Source organism: Phalacrocorax aristotelis, chromosome 4, assembly GCF_949628215.1.
Source record: "Phalacrocorax aristotelis chromosome 4, bGulAri2.1, whole genome shotgun sequence".
Classification (NCBI taxonomy): domain Eukaryota; kingdom Metazoa; phylum Chordata; class Aves; order Suliformes; family Phalacrocoracidae; genus Phalacrocorax; species Phalacrocorax aristotelis.
In genome coordinates, this window is record NC_134279.1 from 838,881 (window position 1) to 857,160 (window position 18,280).

The 18,280-nt window shown below is 40.5% G+C and overlaps 1 protein-coding gene across 1 annotated transcript in view; it reads right to left on the reverse strand.

Annotated features, from left to right (window-relative positions):
• The window catches only part of BMP2K (BMP2 inducible kinase), a 63,666-nt gene that overhangs the window by 9,488 nt on the left and 35,898 nt on the right, over positions 1-18,280 (reverse strand). The window contains exons 11-15 of the mRNA XM_075089910.1: positions 16,946-17,124; positions 15,849-15,944; positions 14,909-15,096; positions 12,731-12,888; positions 6,605-6,718 (exon numbers count right to left, since the gene is read on the reverse strand). Of these exons, the coding sequence (XP_074946011.1) occupies positions 6,605-6,718; positions 12,731-12,888; positions 14,909-15,096; positions 15,849-15,944; positions 16,946-17,124 (735 nt within the window). The remainder of the gene's footprint in view (positions 1-6,604; positions 6,719-12,730; positions 12,889-14,908; positions 15,097-15,848; positions 15,945-16,945; positions 17,125-18,280) is intronic.

Below are 18,280 nucleotides of genomic sequence, written 5' to 3' on the forward strand. Positions count from 1 at the left end.
ATACCCCCATTCTGAGGCAACTCAAAGATATTGCAAGCACATTTATTTTTCCAGCTGTAACATCACAGCACCAGGCCGTTAACTGCCTATGAGCTGAACAGCTTCAAACCCCTCCTTTCACCACAAATCATTTCTGAATTTCTAGCTCTTCAGCCCTGACATTCCGCCTCACCCAGAATCTCCTTGCCAGAGTTATGAACATTACTTCTTTATCACAGCAAAAAATTCATGTTACTTTATTGTCTATGGACACAGACTTATTGATAAGAGAATGAATTTCACAGTGATCAGAAACTCACAAGCTGCAGTAACAGCTCAATATCATTAAAATATCAGAACCACCATGTATGACCCTACATGCAGAACTTCAACGGGAAAGCAAGAGGCACACATCAGATGACACTGCAATCAGCAACTACTCCTGCTACATAGTTTTGAAGAAAGCAATTTTATTCCTCAAGTATTTCAAGAGTGGTGACCTAACTGCTCCCCCATTTGTATCTTTCACTAAAGAGAAAGCACGTTGCTTAATTCTTCAGTTTGTGTTGAGACGTCATAAACAAACAGAGCCATCTGCTCCCAGCAGACATTAGTCTTAAACGCTTTACAGTCTGACATAGCCAAGCCTCATGGAAGAGGCCATCTCTGCACACACCTTCTCATCTGCAGCATCTTTGGTTTAGTCCCTGAGAAGAAAACTGCAGCAGATAGGTGTCAAAGCCAAACCAAAGAGTCAGAAAGATCCTCCATCGAGCTATCAGTTTTAAACCCACAGCAGGAATATTTTCTGGTTTTCTACACTCCAGCTCCCCATCCCACACTACTCTAGAAGTCAGCACAACAACTAGGAAAAACGCCCCCAATGGGAAAATTCCCTGGTTTATGACAATTTAATGCTCGGGGCAATAGATTTCAAAAATGAAGTGTTCTGTCACGTTGATTTCACGCCATCTCCTCAGCCTGAACTGCTGCAGAGACTCTTCAGATATCTATTTATAACAAAATTCTGCAAAACGTTGAGTAACATCTGTTTGTAATGTACTGTTCAGATTACTACTCTTCTAATCATGTTTGCATCTTGTAGGAGACAATTGTTCTTCCCTCAAATGCAAGCCAGGTGGAACATCTTTAATCGTATAAGAGGATCCCAATCTTCAAGGAAATTTTCTGTGCTGATGTTCTTTTTCAAGACATCCGATTATAAGAGGATGAATTCCCTCTAACAACTGCAGTAATTACATGCCTGCTGCTGGTTCATCATTTTAGGGTATTGCGGGGGTCGTGGAAGAGTGGGGCAGAAGGGCCTTAAGCTTTCTTTGAATTGGTAACATACTGCCACCATCATTTCAGAACAATTTGCCACATGTCAGGCCCAAGGATTACCAGCACGCTGCAACTAAATCTGCACTATTTCTTTGACAACAGCCAGAGCAGCAGCTGCTGAATATTGTAATGTATTTACACTACTTACCACCTTTATTTTCAAGGACAAAAGTGGGAGAACAAAACAGTTGTGCCTAGTATGCATGGCTTAGATATTCAAGTGATTAGTCTACAGGATGAAGCATGTTATAGAAAAGGGGAAAGGTGACCCTGCTTGCTCTAATATTTGAAAAAAATTTAGAAAATAACTGACTGATTTTGGAGAGAAAAAGCACCTCCCTGGCACAGTGCACATATATAATTTATTCTTGTGATGTGTGAATAAGTTCAAGTTACTTTGGAAGTGTATCTAGAAAAGCTGAAGCCTAAAGATTATCTTGATACAGGGAAAGATCCTGAACCTGCATTCAGCAAGTAGTATGAATACCTGAAGCCATTCCCAAAGAGAGGTTAGTCAGTAACATAAGCAGTATTTTCAGTGAGAACACATATCGATCCAACTTATTTTAATTGTCAAGTTAACTAAATCTAGAACACTGTACAACAGGCACATCAAGTTGTAGGTCTGAGGATCTTTTAGTTAAAAATTGAAGAACATCAATTGCCAAAGAAACGTGAGCTGATGGCATGAGCTGTTTTAGTGTGGTAGAGTAAGTTGGCTCAGGTCTTTTCATCTCTCCTGTGCTTACGTTTGTGGTTTCTTTTGAAATTATAGGGAGCTGTGTTACATTTAACGCACGAGACTGCAGAGTGATGCAAGGGCTCCAAAATCATGGTAAGAAAGCTTGCAGTGGTTTGAAACCTTGTTAGAAGCAGTATACCGAAAATTAACAAAATGCATAGTCATCACTCATGTTTCTTCATGCCCGAACACCACACTTTTCCACTCTAACACCGTGAATGCTAATAATCAGCTATTGCAGCAGCGTCCTTTCAGGGATGTACTGTGTCCAAGTCACGAGCCGGTTTCCATTGTACTGCTGTGTGGCACACAGCTCGCTGGTTTTCTGCCAGATCTGCACAGCTGTGATTAGTGAGTTACATACCACATCACAAAATTGTTCTTATTCTAAGACAGATACCTGTAATGACCATTTAAAGATACCACCGAGTTTTCAAGCACAGGAAGTCTGGAAGTCAAGAGGAAGCCACTACAGAACTGAAGTTTATTTCATCACCAGTCTCCGCGCAGTCAACACGCACGCAGTGACTGGGAAGGGGTTACCTACATATGTTAGGAAAAGCAGTGACTTCATGTAGAAGCACTATGCCTACAGTACAGAAGACAAGCATTACAAGCATTCAGTACCAAGTTAAACAGATGACCTGAACTAGAGCTTGATCCCAATAATACAACAGCTCACTGAGATTCTCCGCAGGAAGACAACGCCTAGCAGACAGCTTCAAGTCAGCACTTGCGAAGAAATTGCAGTCAAAGTTTGCCAACATCTCCACTTCTCACACAATCCATCTGTATTACTTTGAGAGTTACCTTAAATCTTTTATTACTTCTCTGATTTTCAGTATTAAGCAGCGGGAAGCATAAGGCAATCTAGGCCAGTTTAATCCCAGAAGAAATTACAGTAAACAAACATAAGATGGCAAAAGGCCAGTGAGTACAACTTAACAGCAAACTGTAGTATATTCATGACATTTCCTTCTTGTAATTCAGATATAGCAGAATATCTCTCTGAAGTTTCTGAAACACTCAACTTGATGTTAACAACCTATGTTAGAACAGCAGCAGGTTAACACACGCTTGAATCTAAAGCTTCTGTTCTGAAATGCTGACCGCAGGAGCCAATTGTTCCGCTGTCACCATCTAGTGTTTCAGGCACTCAAGAACCAGAATCTGGTCTCAACATGTTAGGTGTGTGTCCGAAATGCCCCACTAGTGGCTATTAACTGTGCTTTCTTCTCTCTTCTTCCTAAGAAGCTTGCTATGTTAGTTTTGTTTCGATCAGATCGGGCATTGTAATTCTTTCTCAGGCTAATTTATTTTTCCAGCTGTTTCAAGTTCTAAGCCATTTCTATCTTCCACAAACATTTAGGCATAAAATAGTGTGTATAGGAAGTTCACATGTAGTACACGAGATCACACTTTTAATATGATACACACAGCGTGAGTAACATTAAGTGCTTGTACAGTGTTTCCTATCAATTACAGTAAGAGGAACCCAATAATAGGTTACTTGGTTTCACGCAGCTATTTGCCCTCTGCAGAGCACGTCAAGTGACATGCATGCTGTTACTGGCTCTCCATTCCCACCTGCAAAGAATAAGCACAGAAGCTCTGTCAGATAAGCAGCCTTAGTCCATCCAGCTCCAGGTTCTCTTTTCCAGCGATCCTTGCAGCAGCAGCGGCCTGAAACACACTCAGTTCCAGAGGGAAAATCCCAAGCGGTCACAACTCTCTGCATCCCATGGTCCTTTCCAGCCATGATAAAAGGCTTCAGAATTCAACCTCTGCATCTCCCTTGTCCTTCCATCACCTTCCCAAACACATGTAAAGGTACCTGATGGCACTTATTTTGCTGGACTACCAGCACGTTATGTTAAGTTGTTTAGTCAAAAGATGATACATGATCGTCACCTTCTTGCTGTTATTGCAACCTTGTACTAGACAAATTAGTTAAGTATTTAGTCAAGTGTTGCTTTCCGCAGAGAAGCCTTAAGCCTCCAAAACAAAAGAAATACTCCGGGCGACTCTACTCAGCTACAGTCCATATACAACAATATTTATGCACCTGAGACCTATGTCACACAGGAAAAGAAAGTACAAAAGCAGAAAAAGATCGTTAACACAGTAGAACACATCTTCAATAGGAACTATCACTTAGTAAGGAAGTAAATTTTTTTATTTATTTCAAATATTCTGTATTGATAACATTAACATTTCATCTCATCATAATCCAAGAAGTCAAAATTCAGTAGTCGGAAGCCGGGGTGAATAGTGATAACACTCCATGTTGGCAGCGTAGACATGCTACAGTAACGAAGTGAAACTTCGGCTCCAACTAAGGACAGTCTCTCACCTGAAAGCTGGAATTGAGCTCAAGGTATTAAACCTCTGTTACACTTTTTACTCAGTCCTCTTCCCTTTGATGCCCTGAGTAAGGTAGGCACATCGTTTATTTCACCATTAAATCTTTTACAGTCCCAAGGAACAAATCAGAGAGAACATATTATACAGAAATGTTTTCCACAAAAGGAAATCAAAATATTAGGGACATTAGCCAAGTTTGTCCTAGAGAGCCCTCAACTAGAGATGAGACATGTCTAAGTCAACAGCATTCTCCTTTTCTTGTCTTAGAACACCTCATTTCAAGACATCTCCAAGAACAATTCCATGGGAAAAACAAACCCACTTCGAAAAGATATCTCCAGATCTAAAGATCAGCCATATCACATTTGTTTCATAAGTGTAACACACTGTTAACAAAAGTGACGAATACCTTACTTGAAATCAAGCCAGTATGTACACTTGTTTCAATTCCAGTTACGAGTAATTAGAAAAGAAAAAAGACTACTGAAGAATTTCTTTTCCAGCAGAAAAAGTAACACAATTCACAATCAACATTTCTCATGAAGTTTGGTTTTTCAGCTGTGACTGAAATTGATTGTCTTGATATTTATTTTTTCCCCTTAAGACAAGATACCTCTCCTTGTTTTTTAGTATGTCAAGAATCGAAGCTTGGATTCAAAGTAACAGAAGTAAAACATGACATAATAAAGCGAAGCCATTCATTACAATCTAAGCTATATTATAGCTATCTGAAAAACAGCCATCGGCAAATACATTAAGACCTCAGGTGAGGAAAGGAAAAAAAGAAAACAACCTCTAGACACATGGTTATGAACACTGAAAAGAAGAGACTAAGCGCCTGATGGTCACCGTGTCGGATCAAGTGTAACTATTACTGTCCATTTTGCATGTGTGTTTAAGCTCACATATAAAACAAAGCAACCTCTTGAATGAAGACTCTAGGGTAAATCCTTCTAATCTGCCACCTACAGAGCAAACATTCCTTCACTTAAGAATTGCTTTCACACTGTCTCGAACTACTGAATATTGGTAAGGTAACAGAAGGTAAAGTTGGCCTTTCTGAATGACCGGGGTGGGGGGGGGGAAGGGAACTACGGACACAGTAATAGATCAAGGAGAATTAATTCAAGTCTTTAACACCCGGAGAGGATACAGATGCAGAGGTATTTTTACAAATTGCCCTGCAGACTACAACAGCATTTTTTTGGTCACTCTTCTCCACATATCGTACAGGAGCACTAGTGAGCATCAAGCAGCCCTAGCAGACAATCTTCAGAATGCAAGATGGAAGCAGAAGGAAACAGGGATGCTAACTTAGGTTGACCCCAAGTGGTTTATTTTAAGGCATGTTATCTGACTTTTTGAACTTGTATAAGAATAATTTTTAAAAGTCATGTTAAAGCACAGTTATCACACTTAGGTAGGCACCTAAGTGACTCCACAAGTAATTAAAGCTCTTTCTACCATCTAACTGTTACGCAGGCTTTACTTTGCCACAGGTACAAAAAAACCTTAAAGTGCTGATCAAGCTAGTGTTACAACTGGCAATTAAGTTGCAGGATGATGCAGTTTCACTTTCACAGTCAGTCAGTGTTTACATATGATGCTATTTTCACTTCCATCAAAGGTAAAAATAACCAAAGCTGAACTGAAACACAATAATGAATCCCCCCCCCTTCAAATGTACAGATAACATAAGCTATTTTGCTTGTTTTAACTCGGTTTGTACTGAAACTATGCATTAAATGCAGCAAAAGCTTACAGTCTCAACTTGGCTGGATAACCGAACTAAAGAAACAGCATGAGTTGGAAGCAGACTACACGTAAGCAGCAAAATTTGGCCTTAGCAAGTAATTTGCCTTTAGCAAAAGCACTGTTGGTTCTGTACAAGCAATTCACGCTGCACTAGTCCAATGTAATTGCACTGCGAAGACTACAGAGTCTGTACGCTGTACAAGTACCAGGAATTGGATACAGAAATAGTTTTTATTGGAGATAACCAACATACTAACAAAATGCCTTCGACCCATCTGCTATCAGGAGACAGCCAACACCTTTATCATTCTTTGGTCTTTGAACCGGATGTACATACTTCAACAGACACATAAATATATATGTCTATGTGTACACACACATATATATATATGAGGTAGTGATGTTACAGATGTAACTTGCCTGGGTGTGAAATGAAAGGAACAGAACCAAAGGGATCTTCAGGAGGAATTTTCTGTGGAGCAGAACGTGGCTCCACGTTCTTATCTGAAGATGCTCTCCTGTCCACCAGCCTGTCTGTAAAAAAGAAAATGAAACAGAACAAAAAATAAAATAAAATAAAAATGGCAGGTCTTACACCTATGCAGAGTTATCTACTGTACAGGGTGAGGGGAGAATCTACTCCTGATGAGGCATTTTCTCAAAATATCCTACATCTTGAATTCACAGCTCTCAGTCATTCAGGAAAATTCTCCTAGCGTTAAATCACACTGTCCCACCAAAAGGAGCTCTGGGTCATTCAGGAAAATTCTCCTATCGTTAAATTACGCTGTCCCACCAAAAGGAGCATGTATTTGGTGACGGGATGCTTTAAATGAGGCTCTCACCCACTTTAAATAAGCAGCCTATGCACCCTGTAATAGGAAGTACTAACCCTCTGTGCTCTTGACGTCCTGAAGTCAGGATCACTATGCTTATCTAAAACATGAAATCATTCATTTCATATAAGTTTAGGCCAGCCTTTGGCACAAAAGAGTAGATTTCACAGTCACAGTAAAATAACTGGAAGTACTTTTTATTAAACTTGTAACATGTTAGTTACTCAGTTTTTAGTATCAGATAACATTAGTGTAGTGTCTGTTTTGACTGGTCTTCAACCCTTAGGAGACTGGATTTGGTGGCGTTTGGGGTTATATTGTGCAGAGTTTGGTTTGCTTGGTTTGTATCATTTTTTTCCCTTCTTATAAAGAAACAAATGAAAGGTTTTTAATGCAGTCCAAAATTTGAGTGACTAGAAATGGTGAATACAAGTTTTTCTGTCTAAATTCTTATTCTAACATTGCTGGCAACTTAAGATCCAGACCATCTGGCACAACCACCACATTGTTACTCAGGAAGGTTGAGCAAAGCCCATCAGGCACTTAACAATACCACTGTGACAAGCTATTCCACCATCAGCTAGTATCTTACACCCCCCATGCAGAAAACACAGCATTTAGCTTCCCCCCTTTTTCACAGCAAGCAGCTGACCTTCCAAACCATTTGCAGCACAAGCTTCTTGACCATTTACCACTGCAGAGATGCAGCTCAACTGTGCCCTAATTACATACCAAACTACCTGCATATTTTCTATTCAGTCCTTCAATACAGCAACCACGAAGCTTTACTAGGACAACCATCAGGGACTAGAGAGCAAGCTCGTGTACTTCAGACATACACCTGTAACCCTGCACACAAAGCACAAGACTATTGAAATTACACACCATTTTTGACAGACAAGTGTTGTTTGTCTTCAAGTGCCTGTAATGCCAATGGTCTTACTCTCACCTACTGTTAAGACTCTCCAAATGCATACAGGTAGGAGTTGCTCCATTACAGGCAACCCTTCTGAAAATATAATCCCAGCTGGGGGCTCCTAGTGCAGGACGTTAAGTAGTTTCTCTCCCCTCAACATGCACATACCGAAACCGGCTGGGACTGATGGACCCAAACAATATTATCGCACAGTGACAGAGGCACGCAGAAGAGAACACTAGCAGAGATGCACAAAAGACTAGCAGCTATATGTTTTATACCATCTGTGTAAAACTGGGTATTTTGGGTTGGTTTGGTGGGGTATTTTTGGGGGAGGTGGGGGGGAGGGGGGGAGGTGTTTTGCTTTGCTGGGTTCTTTTTTCTGTTGGTTTTGGGGGTTTTTTTGAGTTTTGTCTTCTAAGACATGGATGTGACCTTCAACTTCCATCTTTACAAACACAGACTGAGCGAGGGATGCTTTTGTTCTATTAGTCATAGTGTCTTGCCTCCAGAGGAAAACCAGTTGACTGCTGCACAGCTTGCAGACAACCGAACTCTAGAGTAACTTTTAAGGGTGCAACCAACTTGAGCTACCTTTGGACAGTCCCTACAAATGCTGGCATGCAAGACTATGCATGTTCAAGGCCCCAGACAATCATCACATCTCCCAGCTTCAGCAGCAGGGCTAGAGATAGTGGAAAACAAAATGGATGGAAATGCTAACCATGCAAGAAAAACAAGGTAAATTGAGTAACTACAAGGCTGCAACTCCTCCGTGGCACCTAGACACACACATACTGGGATACATTTCTCTGGAAAATCAAGTTGACAATTTGTCAATTCATCAAATCTAAGGCTATTGGAAAAGGACGAGCCATTTTTCCAGTATTCTGAAGCACAAGTGTCATTTGTCCACCTTGTAGTAAGAACCACTTCTCCTTATTAGAGAGCATTTGAGAGAAAAGAGACAGTGATGCTTTGTCCAGCTTCACACAAGCATAAGTAAATCCAGTGGGACTGTCAGTATTGGACTTCGTTGTGCTTAAGATGCAACTTCCTTAAAATAAAGATCCAAGTTTTTTTTTCCCCCCTCAGTGAATAATCATACGAATGCAGCCCCCACTGCTGCCACAGACACCATCATGTGCCATGTGGCATGCCAGACCCTTGCATAGAGAAGTGAAGTTATTTAAAACCACGAACAAGGAATCCAGCCATTTCTGTTCAGGTGACACGCCCAGGATTCCTCAGGACACAGCTCCCTCAGGACTTGCTGAAACACAGTGCACAAGGAAAGCCTGCTGAGAACCACAGCTCTTTTCTGGACAGATGGCCTAGGTAGCTCCTTCGTACTGTACGTACTGCAGAGGAGATGGGCACCGAGCTTTGTAGGCTCTGCACGCACAGGTGAGTCTGCTGAAGCACCAAGATGATTCGGGGCCTAGTAAGACTCTTTGTGCAATTCACTGTGAAGGCTGTGTTGCTATTTTTCTCCTGGTGAGAAAGATGACTCATTTCCTTGACTCCCAGTTCTGCACAGATTGCGAAGTGGTTGCAGGAGCTCTTCTTAAGAAATCCATTTCTTCACAATGTTGTCACAATCCCAGCATCACGGTACTGCTTTGGGACCATCATTAATAGCGATGATTACAACAGAGGAACAACAGCGTACACAAGAACCAGGAACTCCACCCTGTAACTCCATAAAGCTCTCCACAAAGGTGCTCAGCTGAGAACTTTTCATTCAATTGCACATTACATTTTACTTCAACTGTCATGTTTTCACTATGGAAACTTTCCCGAAGTGTAAGCAAGGTACTCTGTTCTATCAGTTTGCTCCCTTGTTAAAGAGCAGGTGATTAACCATCACAGCAATACCCATCACTATACACACTGACGTTAAGCTACTAAAAGCGTAAACCAAATGGTAATGTTACCCTGACAAATTACGACGGCATCTTGATCCTCTAATAAAGCTTGTGTATATTTAGTCATGTATTACTGTCATGAACACAGATTTAAATGTATTTGACAGTTTTTATAATATCTTCAGTTTATGTATAAAGCGTAAGCTCAACAACAGAAACCAGGCTTTTGGAAGTGAAAAGAAAGGATTCATGTTTTCAATGCTATTCAGCAGCCTGTAACGTCGCAAAAAGACCAACTTATGTAACACTGTACATGAACTCTAGACTATGGGACAGCAACCAGGTTTTGTTACAATAAATATAACAATTTATCAAACCTGTATCTTCAATTCTCCTTCCTCTAGATGGCTAAATGATTACCCGTCAACTCAAACGTTGAGCAAAAAAATTACTATAGTAGTAAAACAGCAGTGCTCTCGTAAGCGATAACCTACATAAGCCTGTATCCTTAAGGTATAATCAGGAAGTATTATGCAGTTGTTGACCATTTTATAGATATGAGGCTTAATTGTACAACAAATCTCCCAGTTTCTCATTAATGCATCTAAGTTTGAGAAAGTTCCAGCAGACAATATTAAGTACCAGAATTTCTGCTTTGACTGCAGTAAAGGCACCAACACCTCAAGGTAAGTTCATAACATTTTTGGAACAACATACCTAATATCAAAAAGCAAATTTAAAAGCTCTCTGAAGTCTTTGATGAATGTATCTATGTGTACACACAAAACACACATACACTGAGATTAAAACTAACAATGCTCCACCTCCATGGGGCCTCTAAGAGAAATCAAGCCAAAAGGCCTAAGAAAAGCTGTAACTCCATCTCATGTTATGTATAACCAAGCCTGCCATCTAGTGTACTACTGGTCAAGTGAGTATTTTCATATTTAATTGTATGTTTTCTGTATTCAAGTGACTAAAAAACCCTAATGCTGGTTACTAGTAAGCAAAACTATGCTGTTATGCTTACTTTTCAGATACAGCATATGAAGCTTATTACCACATGCCACTCTCCTGTGCATTGCATGATCTTTACTAAGATGTAAGCCAAAAACATGCCTAGGCAGATTTTATCTTTAAAAGCTTCAGACTATTTTCACAAATGTAGTGCCAAAGCCAATAATGGAATTATACTAGTAGTTAAATGTTAATTCTGCTAGAGATTTAGAGACAGCAGTTAGCAGCATTTACCTCCAAGTTATTCTAACCTTTAAGTCTCACTGTTTCCATGCAATTCAGCATTTTGACCAAAAGGGTTATCAAGCACTGGAACAGGCTGCCCAGGGAAGTGATTTGAGTCACCATCCCTGGAGGTAGTTGAAAGACATGTAGATGTGGTGCTTGGGGTTTAGCGACGGGCTTCGTGGCGATACCTTAACAGTTGGACTCCACGTTAAGGGTCTTTTCTAAGCTAAATGATTCCATGATCTTCTATTTCCCCAGCTTACTATAACCAGCCTATTGAGCTACTCCAGGTAAACGTATCTCTTCTACACCATTTTCCAGCTTTTTTGTAAAGCCCCTTGAACTATGTCCTTGGTTAATATCTTCATCGGTACTTTTATTTCTTCAAAACATGTGGCTTACCCAAATCAATCTCATAAAACTTACCATAACTACAGTCAGCAGCCCAACAGTCAGCTAAAGATTCCAGAAATGGGGAACGCTGTGGTAACCTTTTGGTTCAAGCTAACCTCCTCCAGGTTCAAGAGTGTGTTATTTAAAAAGGCTTTTAAGGCATCATTTGGAAGCAGCATGCCTTAAGATATTTAATTCTACTACTACATAATTACAGATTCTAAACTTGAATTCAGAAAGAATGTTTACATTTCAGCTTGTACATTAGCCATTTACCCCAGCTAGCAGTAAGTCATTTTACTCTAATATGCAAGCAGGCTACATCACATCTCAAAAACAGGAATCTTACTCGATGAACACAGAATTTAAATGAAAACCACCCGGTGGGATTTCACAGAAAATCAACAGTCACTCTCCTTATGGATTAACAGGTAATGCACCCATCTTATTCAGCTACATTTAAGGACACAGAAATCGAAGAAGACAGACTCAGCTGAAAGCACAGGGGTTTGGGTTTTTTTTCCCCAATACTTCACAGGCAATTTTACTGCGTTTTTAATTGCAAGGAACTTGCTGATCGTCAGCCAAGTACATGCAATCTGGCTTTTGACACGGTCACATCTTACAAGTGTCACTAATAAATCTGATCTTGACCAAACCAGTTTCAGGAAGAGCATCTAATGAGCATATGTTAAAGCAATTAGGAAAAGGAAGTAATTCCAAGTAAAAACCATTGAGATAACTGGCTTCAAGAGGAAAAAAGTTTATTCAACTATTGCCATATCAGAACAATAAAGCAGCCCTTACACGTAGCCACTCATCAAAAAGGACATTACAATACATTAACATAATGTAAGAGATAAATTTTCTTTCAGGCATTTTCAAAGGACATACTAGACCCACATAATCTTCTGCTCTGGTGTGCAGGAAAAGCTGGAAAGGAATGAAGCAAGCGGCCAAACTTATCTTCCTATCTGACAACATACCTCTGCTGTTCAGAGCTTCTTGACAATAAAGGTGATACAAGCAGTAGTTAAGAGCTAAGATATTACCATTTCTGCAGTGTTTGAGCCAGTAACTACCAATTTTGAACAGTGAGTCCGTATTGTGCACATTTGCAAAAACTGAAAGGAAAGAAAGAAGACAGCCCCACTCTGCCCTCAAATGCTCAGAAAGAATTTCCTATACACAGGCTGCATGGCCCTTCCACAGACAGGTGTTGGAACTGCTGAGCAACCACAGAGCCCTTATTACTGCGAAGTAAAATAAGCCTTCAAGCGTCCCTTACTTGATCTTAGCAGGTCAAATTCTCTGTCCAGCAGCTCCTCCTCTGTCAACTTGGAAAAATTGTCCTCTCCAAATGGGTTCCAGCCTGACATATCAGGTGGGTTATTGATGCTCTGCTTTGGGTAACTGGCAATCGCTTCAGCATCAGGAATACCTGACCTGTACAGTCGGTTCACAGAAGCAAATAAAGAGAAACATTACTGGACTGTTTATCAGGGGAAAGTTAATTACATGCTTCATTATGCCAAAACACTACAAAACACTCAAATTAACACATGCATTGTTGGTTTATCCCAACGGTATCCAAAGGCTAATTCAAGGGAAAATGGATCACTTGAAATAGGCGGTTTGATTGCATCATTTCTGTACGCAATCCTTGGAATTTTATTTTTCAGTTCATTAGCCGTAGCCAAGGAACAGAATCCTTCGTTAAGGTGACACGCAAGGGCAAAAACTTCATTTCACCTGCGATCATTTCTATATTGCCATAGGAGACTGCCTTGTCTTCCTCAAAAAAAAAAATCCTACTAAATATATTTGAATTTTTCATCCGTTCTCTTTACTTTCAAAATCTTCCTTGGCAGACACAAAGTGTCTTTGAATCCTACACCCATCCAACTGATACAATTAACTTGATCAGTCGATATCACAGCTTCTACTTGTATTAGTCTTACCTACACAGCTAAGGAAACCTTTGACCAGATGTGGTTTTCCTTTCAGTCACGTTGTAGCAAACAATGCCTACCACTTCTGTCTGAAGCAGGCTAGAAAAGCAGCAATCAGCAAGTTACTGCATGCTAACTGCTCTTCGCTTTGCGCTTCACCAGGCTCTGTGGGTCACACCTGCAGCCCAGCTCAACATGGTACCATGTCTTCAGGACAAGAAAAAGGGGAAGGGGCTCTTCCTGCCAGCTGGGTGCTGCTGTCCCACAAGACTATTGGCTCTTTCTGAGAGAAGGACAACATGCAACACAATGCAATGCTTTTAGTATGTGAAGGGAAAAAAAACTCACAGCCTATTCCCTGTGAGTACAAGAATTCCTGATTTTTGTTAATAACAACCATTTTACACACTGCAAACCATTGCTAATTCAGTCATTGACGTGCAGCTAAACAGCAGGATTAGTATCTTCAGCCAAACACAGAAGAGAAGCTGGAAATATACGTATTTACTTCCTGACTGGAATGATTCCTGTCAGAAATTACTTGTGACAAAAATAGTCTAGCAACAGACCTGACTCAAGTACAGCTGTTAAGTCTCAGATATTGGCACAGAAGCGCAAAACCAGATTCTCTGCTAGGGATAGCACTACCTAATTCCCGAGATACAGCCAAACTGGTCACAGTGAGATGTGATATCAGTGCAGCCTACAGCAGGGAAATATTTCGCCTTTTACTCTTTCAACACACTCTAACCTAGAAGAGGTTACGAATGACAGCAGCACCTGAAACACCTAAGCCACACTATTAACTGCAAGCCTGTGTGTCATGGCTGTCTGCACCGAAGACTGCAGCATTCCCACAAATGCAAAGGGCTTCTCTTTCAACATAGTGTACTAGGCACCCATGTAAATTTATAACCTAGTTCATAATATTAGTGAAACTGGACCAATCTGTGATTTTTTAAAATATTATTTTTAAATCATTAAAGGAAGGGGGTTTTATCCCTCACACTGTTTTTCATAAGAATTCATGGGAAAGTCATTATTTACTTTACTTTATTAAGCAAGGCCAAGTCCACTAGCCCCTGCAAAGGGAACATATCGCTAATGACAAGTATTAATACAATGGAGTACACAAGTCAGACCTCTGATCAACAGACAAATGCATAGGAACACCAACAATAAAGCCTCTATAGAAGTGTTTGAGGTGACTTTCACACACCCATAACCTCAGTCAACACAAGCTGCTGATCTTCCTAAGCTAAGTGGTAATCAGTCAGTTTCTGGAATAAGTCTATAAACAGTAAAGAAGTGGAAGACGGGTTCTTTAAGAAGTTGTACAAGGCTCACCTGTTAACAAGTGCCCAACTTCGCTTCCAAAATATCCGTTACCACTGAACGGCAACTAACCAACTGCTTTAAACAATACCTTACTATCGAAACAAGTAATTTCTGACAAAAGGAGTTGGCCGTGCTCACAGTAAGTGACCCTTGGGTACATCTGTCAGAATACTTGCCTGCTTGCAGAGTATGGAGAATCTGCCACTGTTCCAGCATGCACTGGAAGTGACCCAGGGTAGGAAATTAAGGCTGGTGAGAAGTCTTGTGGAGAAGTGATATATTCAGGAGAATGTGCCTGTTGTGACCGCTGTTGCTGCTGAGCAAGCATCTGCTGCTGTAGGAGAGCCTGCTGATATTGCTGCACCTACGGAGGATAATGATCACGTTACTAAAATTCACATGGGCAGGGTGAATCTATGCTGTTAAGTAACGGTGCCTGCCTTGCAAACGCACTAACAAGCGCCACACTCCAGAAGAGCTTGGTAGCTTCAGCGGTGAACACACCTGTCCATTACACAGGTGAAAACCAACTGCCCTAACAGGTCAGACATACCATTTTTCTCTTACAACACATTGCCACTTAGCTTTTAGTAATTATTGCAACCAAAGTATATGCTACTGCAGCACTAAGGAGTTAATTTTCATCATACCCTGTTCTTAAAAATTTATAATTAAAATTTCAGGACAGTTTCTCCTGACTTGAAAAACAGATTACGCCAGTTAGCTTTCTTGCTTTTCAAGTGGGAATTTGATGCCACCATGTCTGCTATCACTTCATAGCATAACATACATTTGTGCTTGTGGTCACTACTGGCAACCCTAAGCACCAAGTATGTTTCAACTTAATATATACTTACTTAATTTTAAGTTTGTGATCTATTCCATCCAATTAATATAGAACTGCAACTCCAGAAAAGCTTTCACAACCAAGTTAGGATTAACCTTTTTTTTTCCCCCCAAATGAATATCATTTTAGATGCTGAACATGACACTATTCATCACATCTACAGCTCATTACAACTACTCACAAACTTCTCCTACTGCATCTTTAAAATAGACTTACATACACAGCACGTATTTTAAGATTGTACCACCTACATTCCATTCTTGACATACCATAGCGGGATACTGAGACTGGGAAGGTTGCTGCTGGTACACCGACTGCATCAACAGCTGCTGTTGGACCATCTGCTGGTGCATTGCTTGTTGATACTGTAGTTGAAAAGAAGAAAAGAGCTTTAACAAGTCATGACTCCCCTTTTTAAATGTCCAGATATTTACAAGAAACATCAATTAAAATATCAATTCTGTGACTCAACAGCTTTTTTTCAGTTAAGACGTAACCAAGAATCAGCTTGCAATTCAGTTGTCATGTTTTACTGTCTCTGTGTTTGGAAGCTTTTCCTCCCCCCCGTCCGGATACCAGCCTGTTTAACAAAAAATTAGACTACATATTCAGCACTGCCTTTTCTAAGGCAGGCCAAATAACATTCCAACTTCTGTAATTTTCACCAGTGCTGAGCCCCCTTGGAAAATACATTGGCTGTGCTTTAGAGAATAACATGTCTCAAAACAGGATGAAAAGAAAAAGTAATAGAAATAGGTGTCTTGGACAAGATCCAAAAGCTCTTGTCTGACCTAGGCACTCTTCTATTAACTGTAGAGTTACTTATGCTACACAAGTAAAGCAGTTTTACTTGACAGTATGCAATATGGTTAGTGCTAGAATATGTGGTATCACTGAAAAATCTGGGCAGACAGAACAGCTACAAAGAGGACACTCTTCACTGACCAAGAAAAACTGAAAAAAGCAAGAACTGCAAAAATACCATTCAGATGCTGCATGCTCAGCCATCTACTGCAAGCATAGCATCGTCCTAGATAAACGTTAGGAATTATCTCAAGCACATTTACACATACACAAAGCCTTTATTGGGACCACACAGCAGTGATACAAAGCAAGCTGGGATTCAGGGTCAAACCATAAACAAGACAGCACAAAGAAAGCTAGTTTTTAGGATAAGCATTACAACACCTATGTAGAGACTCATCAGTGGTAAAAAAAAGTGGAGGAGCCATGATCCCTTTTCTCTCTCTCACGAGGAAAAACCAGGCAGCAACTCCAGAAAAGTTGAAGTAGCACATGATTGCAGGCATTACTGACAAGCGTAACGCATGTCTCTTGGAAACTTGTCCACAGATTTGATTTGTACCTGCTGAATATAGGCATCCTGAATGGTAGGCTGCTGCTGCTGGTGATGTAAATGGTGTAGCTGCTGTAGTCTCCAGTCCCCCTGCTGCAGCTGCTGGAGAACCCTGTTCTGCTGCGGCGGGTGCTGGTTGGTCCCTTGGGACTGTAAGATTTCTTGTCCATTCCCTAGGCGTGCGGTTCCTGTGATATTCAGGCAACACTATTGACATACTGATCTCTACAGTTTAGCTAGAGAGCTCCCTGGCAGTTAGCCTTTTTATTTAACACCTCAAGGGGAAACAGTTTAACTTCCCTTCCCAGTCTGACAACTAGTACAGCTGGTGGTTACTGAGTTCAGTTCTCTGAAAACACTTCCAGGCCTGTCAATGCATGACTTCTACTTACAAGATGTGGGAAGCTTCCTTTGGTCTCACAAAGAGCAAGTTGGGTTCAAGGCTCCTGCTTTACTACCTTCTAGTATCTCAAGCCCTACAATCCTCAAAGAATACAATTTTTTATTTTTTTTTTTTTAAGGGAACTATTGGCTCACTTGTTAAATTCCCTTATAAACAGAACACCTGATTAATTTTGCCATTCAATTGTTTTTGCAGCCTTATAAGTAAGCAGTTGCCAACAGAGATCATTCTCTCTTGCACGCTGTATTTATACTCTGAAGTGCCCAGGAACCACCTGTTCCTTGTCATAACAGGCAGTGCTTCAAGTTTGATGTTATTTGGATCCCATCTAGTTGAAGTTGTTTACACCTGGACACAAACATTCTCCACGGGCTTCTGAATGGGGGCTTTCCCCCATAACTTCCCTGAGGCTACTCTTCCTGTACTGTAACAGACATAACACCACAAAGTGCAGCTAGGAAATTATTAATGATATAAATGAAAACCATTTAAGTGAATACTTATCAGACCCATAGCTCTTTTTGCATAAGGTAAAGAATATATCAAAGGAACTTTTCAAAACCTGTTTCCCTCAGCTGTGTCTCCCCCAGTTACTCCTCTATTGCCCCCCCAGGACAATGTGAAATGCATCGGTCAATCATCAGAGTAGTGCAGCTTTTACATGGTTCCAGCCTACAAATACCACCAACATACTATTGATGTCTCATGACCTATTGATGTACTGGGAAACTATTTTTCCTACTAGAATAAATGGAGTTTGTTACGGAAGAGCTCAGTACTTGTAGTGAATTACCTGAAAGTCAAAACATAGCATAAACTTCTCTCACAGTCCACAGTGGGCAAGTTAGTTCAAAAAAATCAGTGTTAAGTGCAAAAATACGTCCATTTCTCAACAATGCATTTAGGTTTTTGCGGCACCTAGTCAAACTTATTACTTGCAC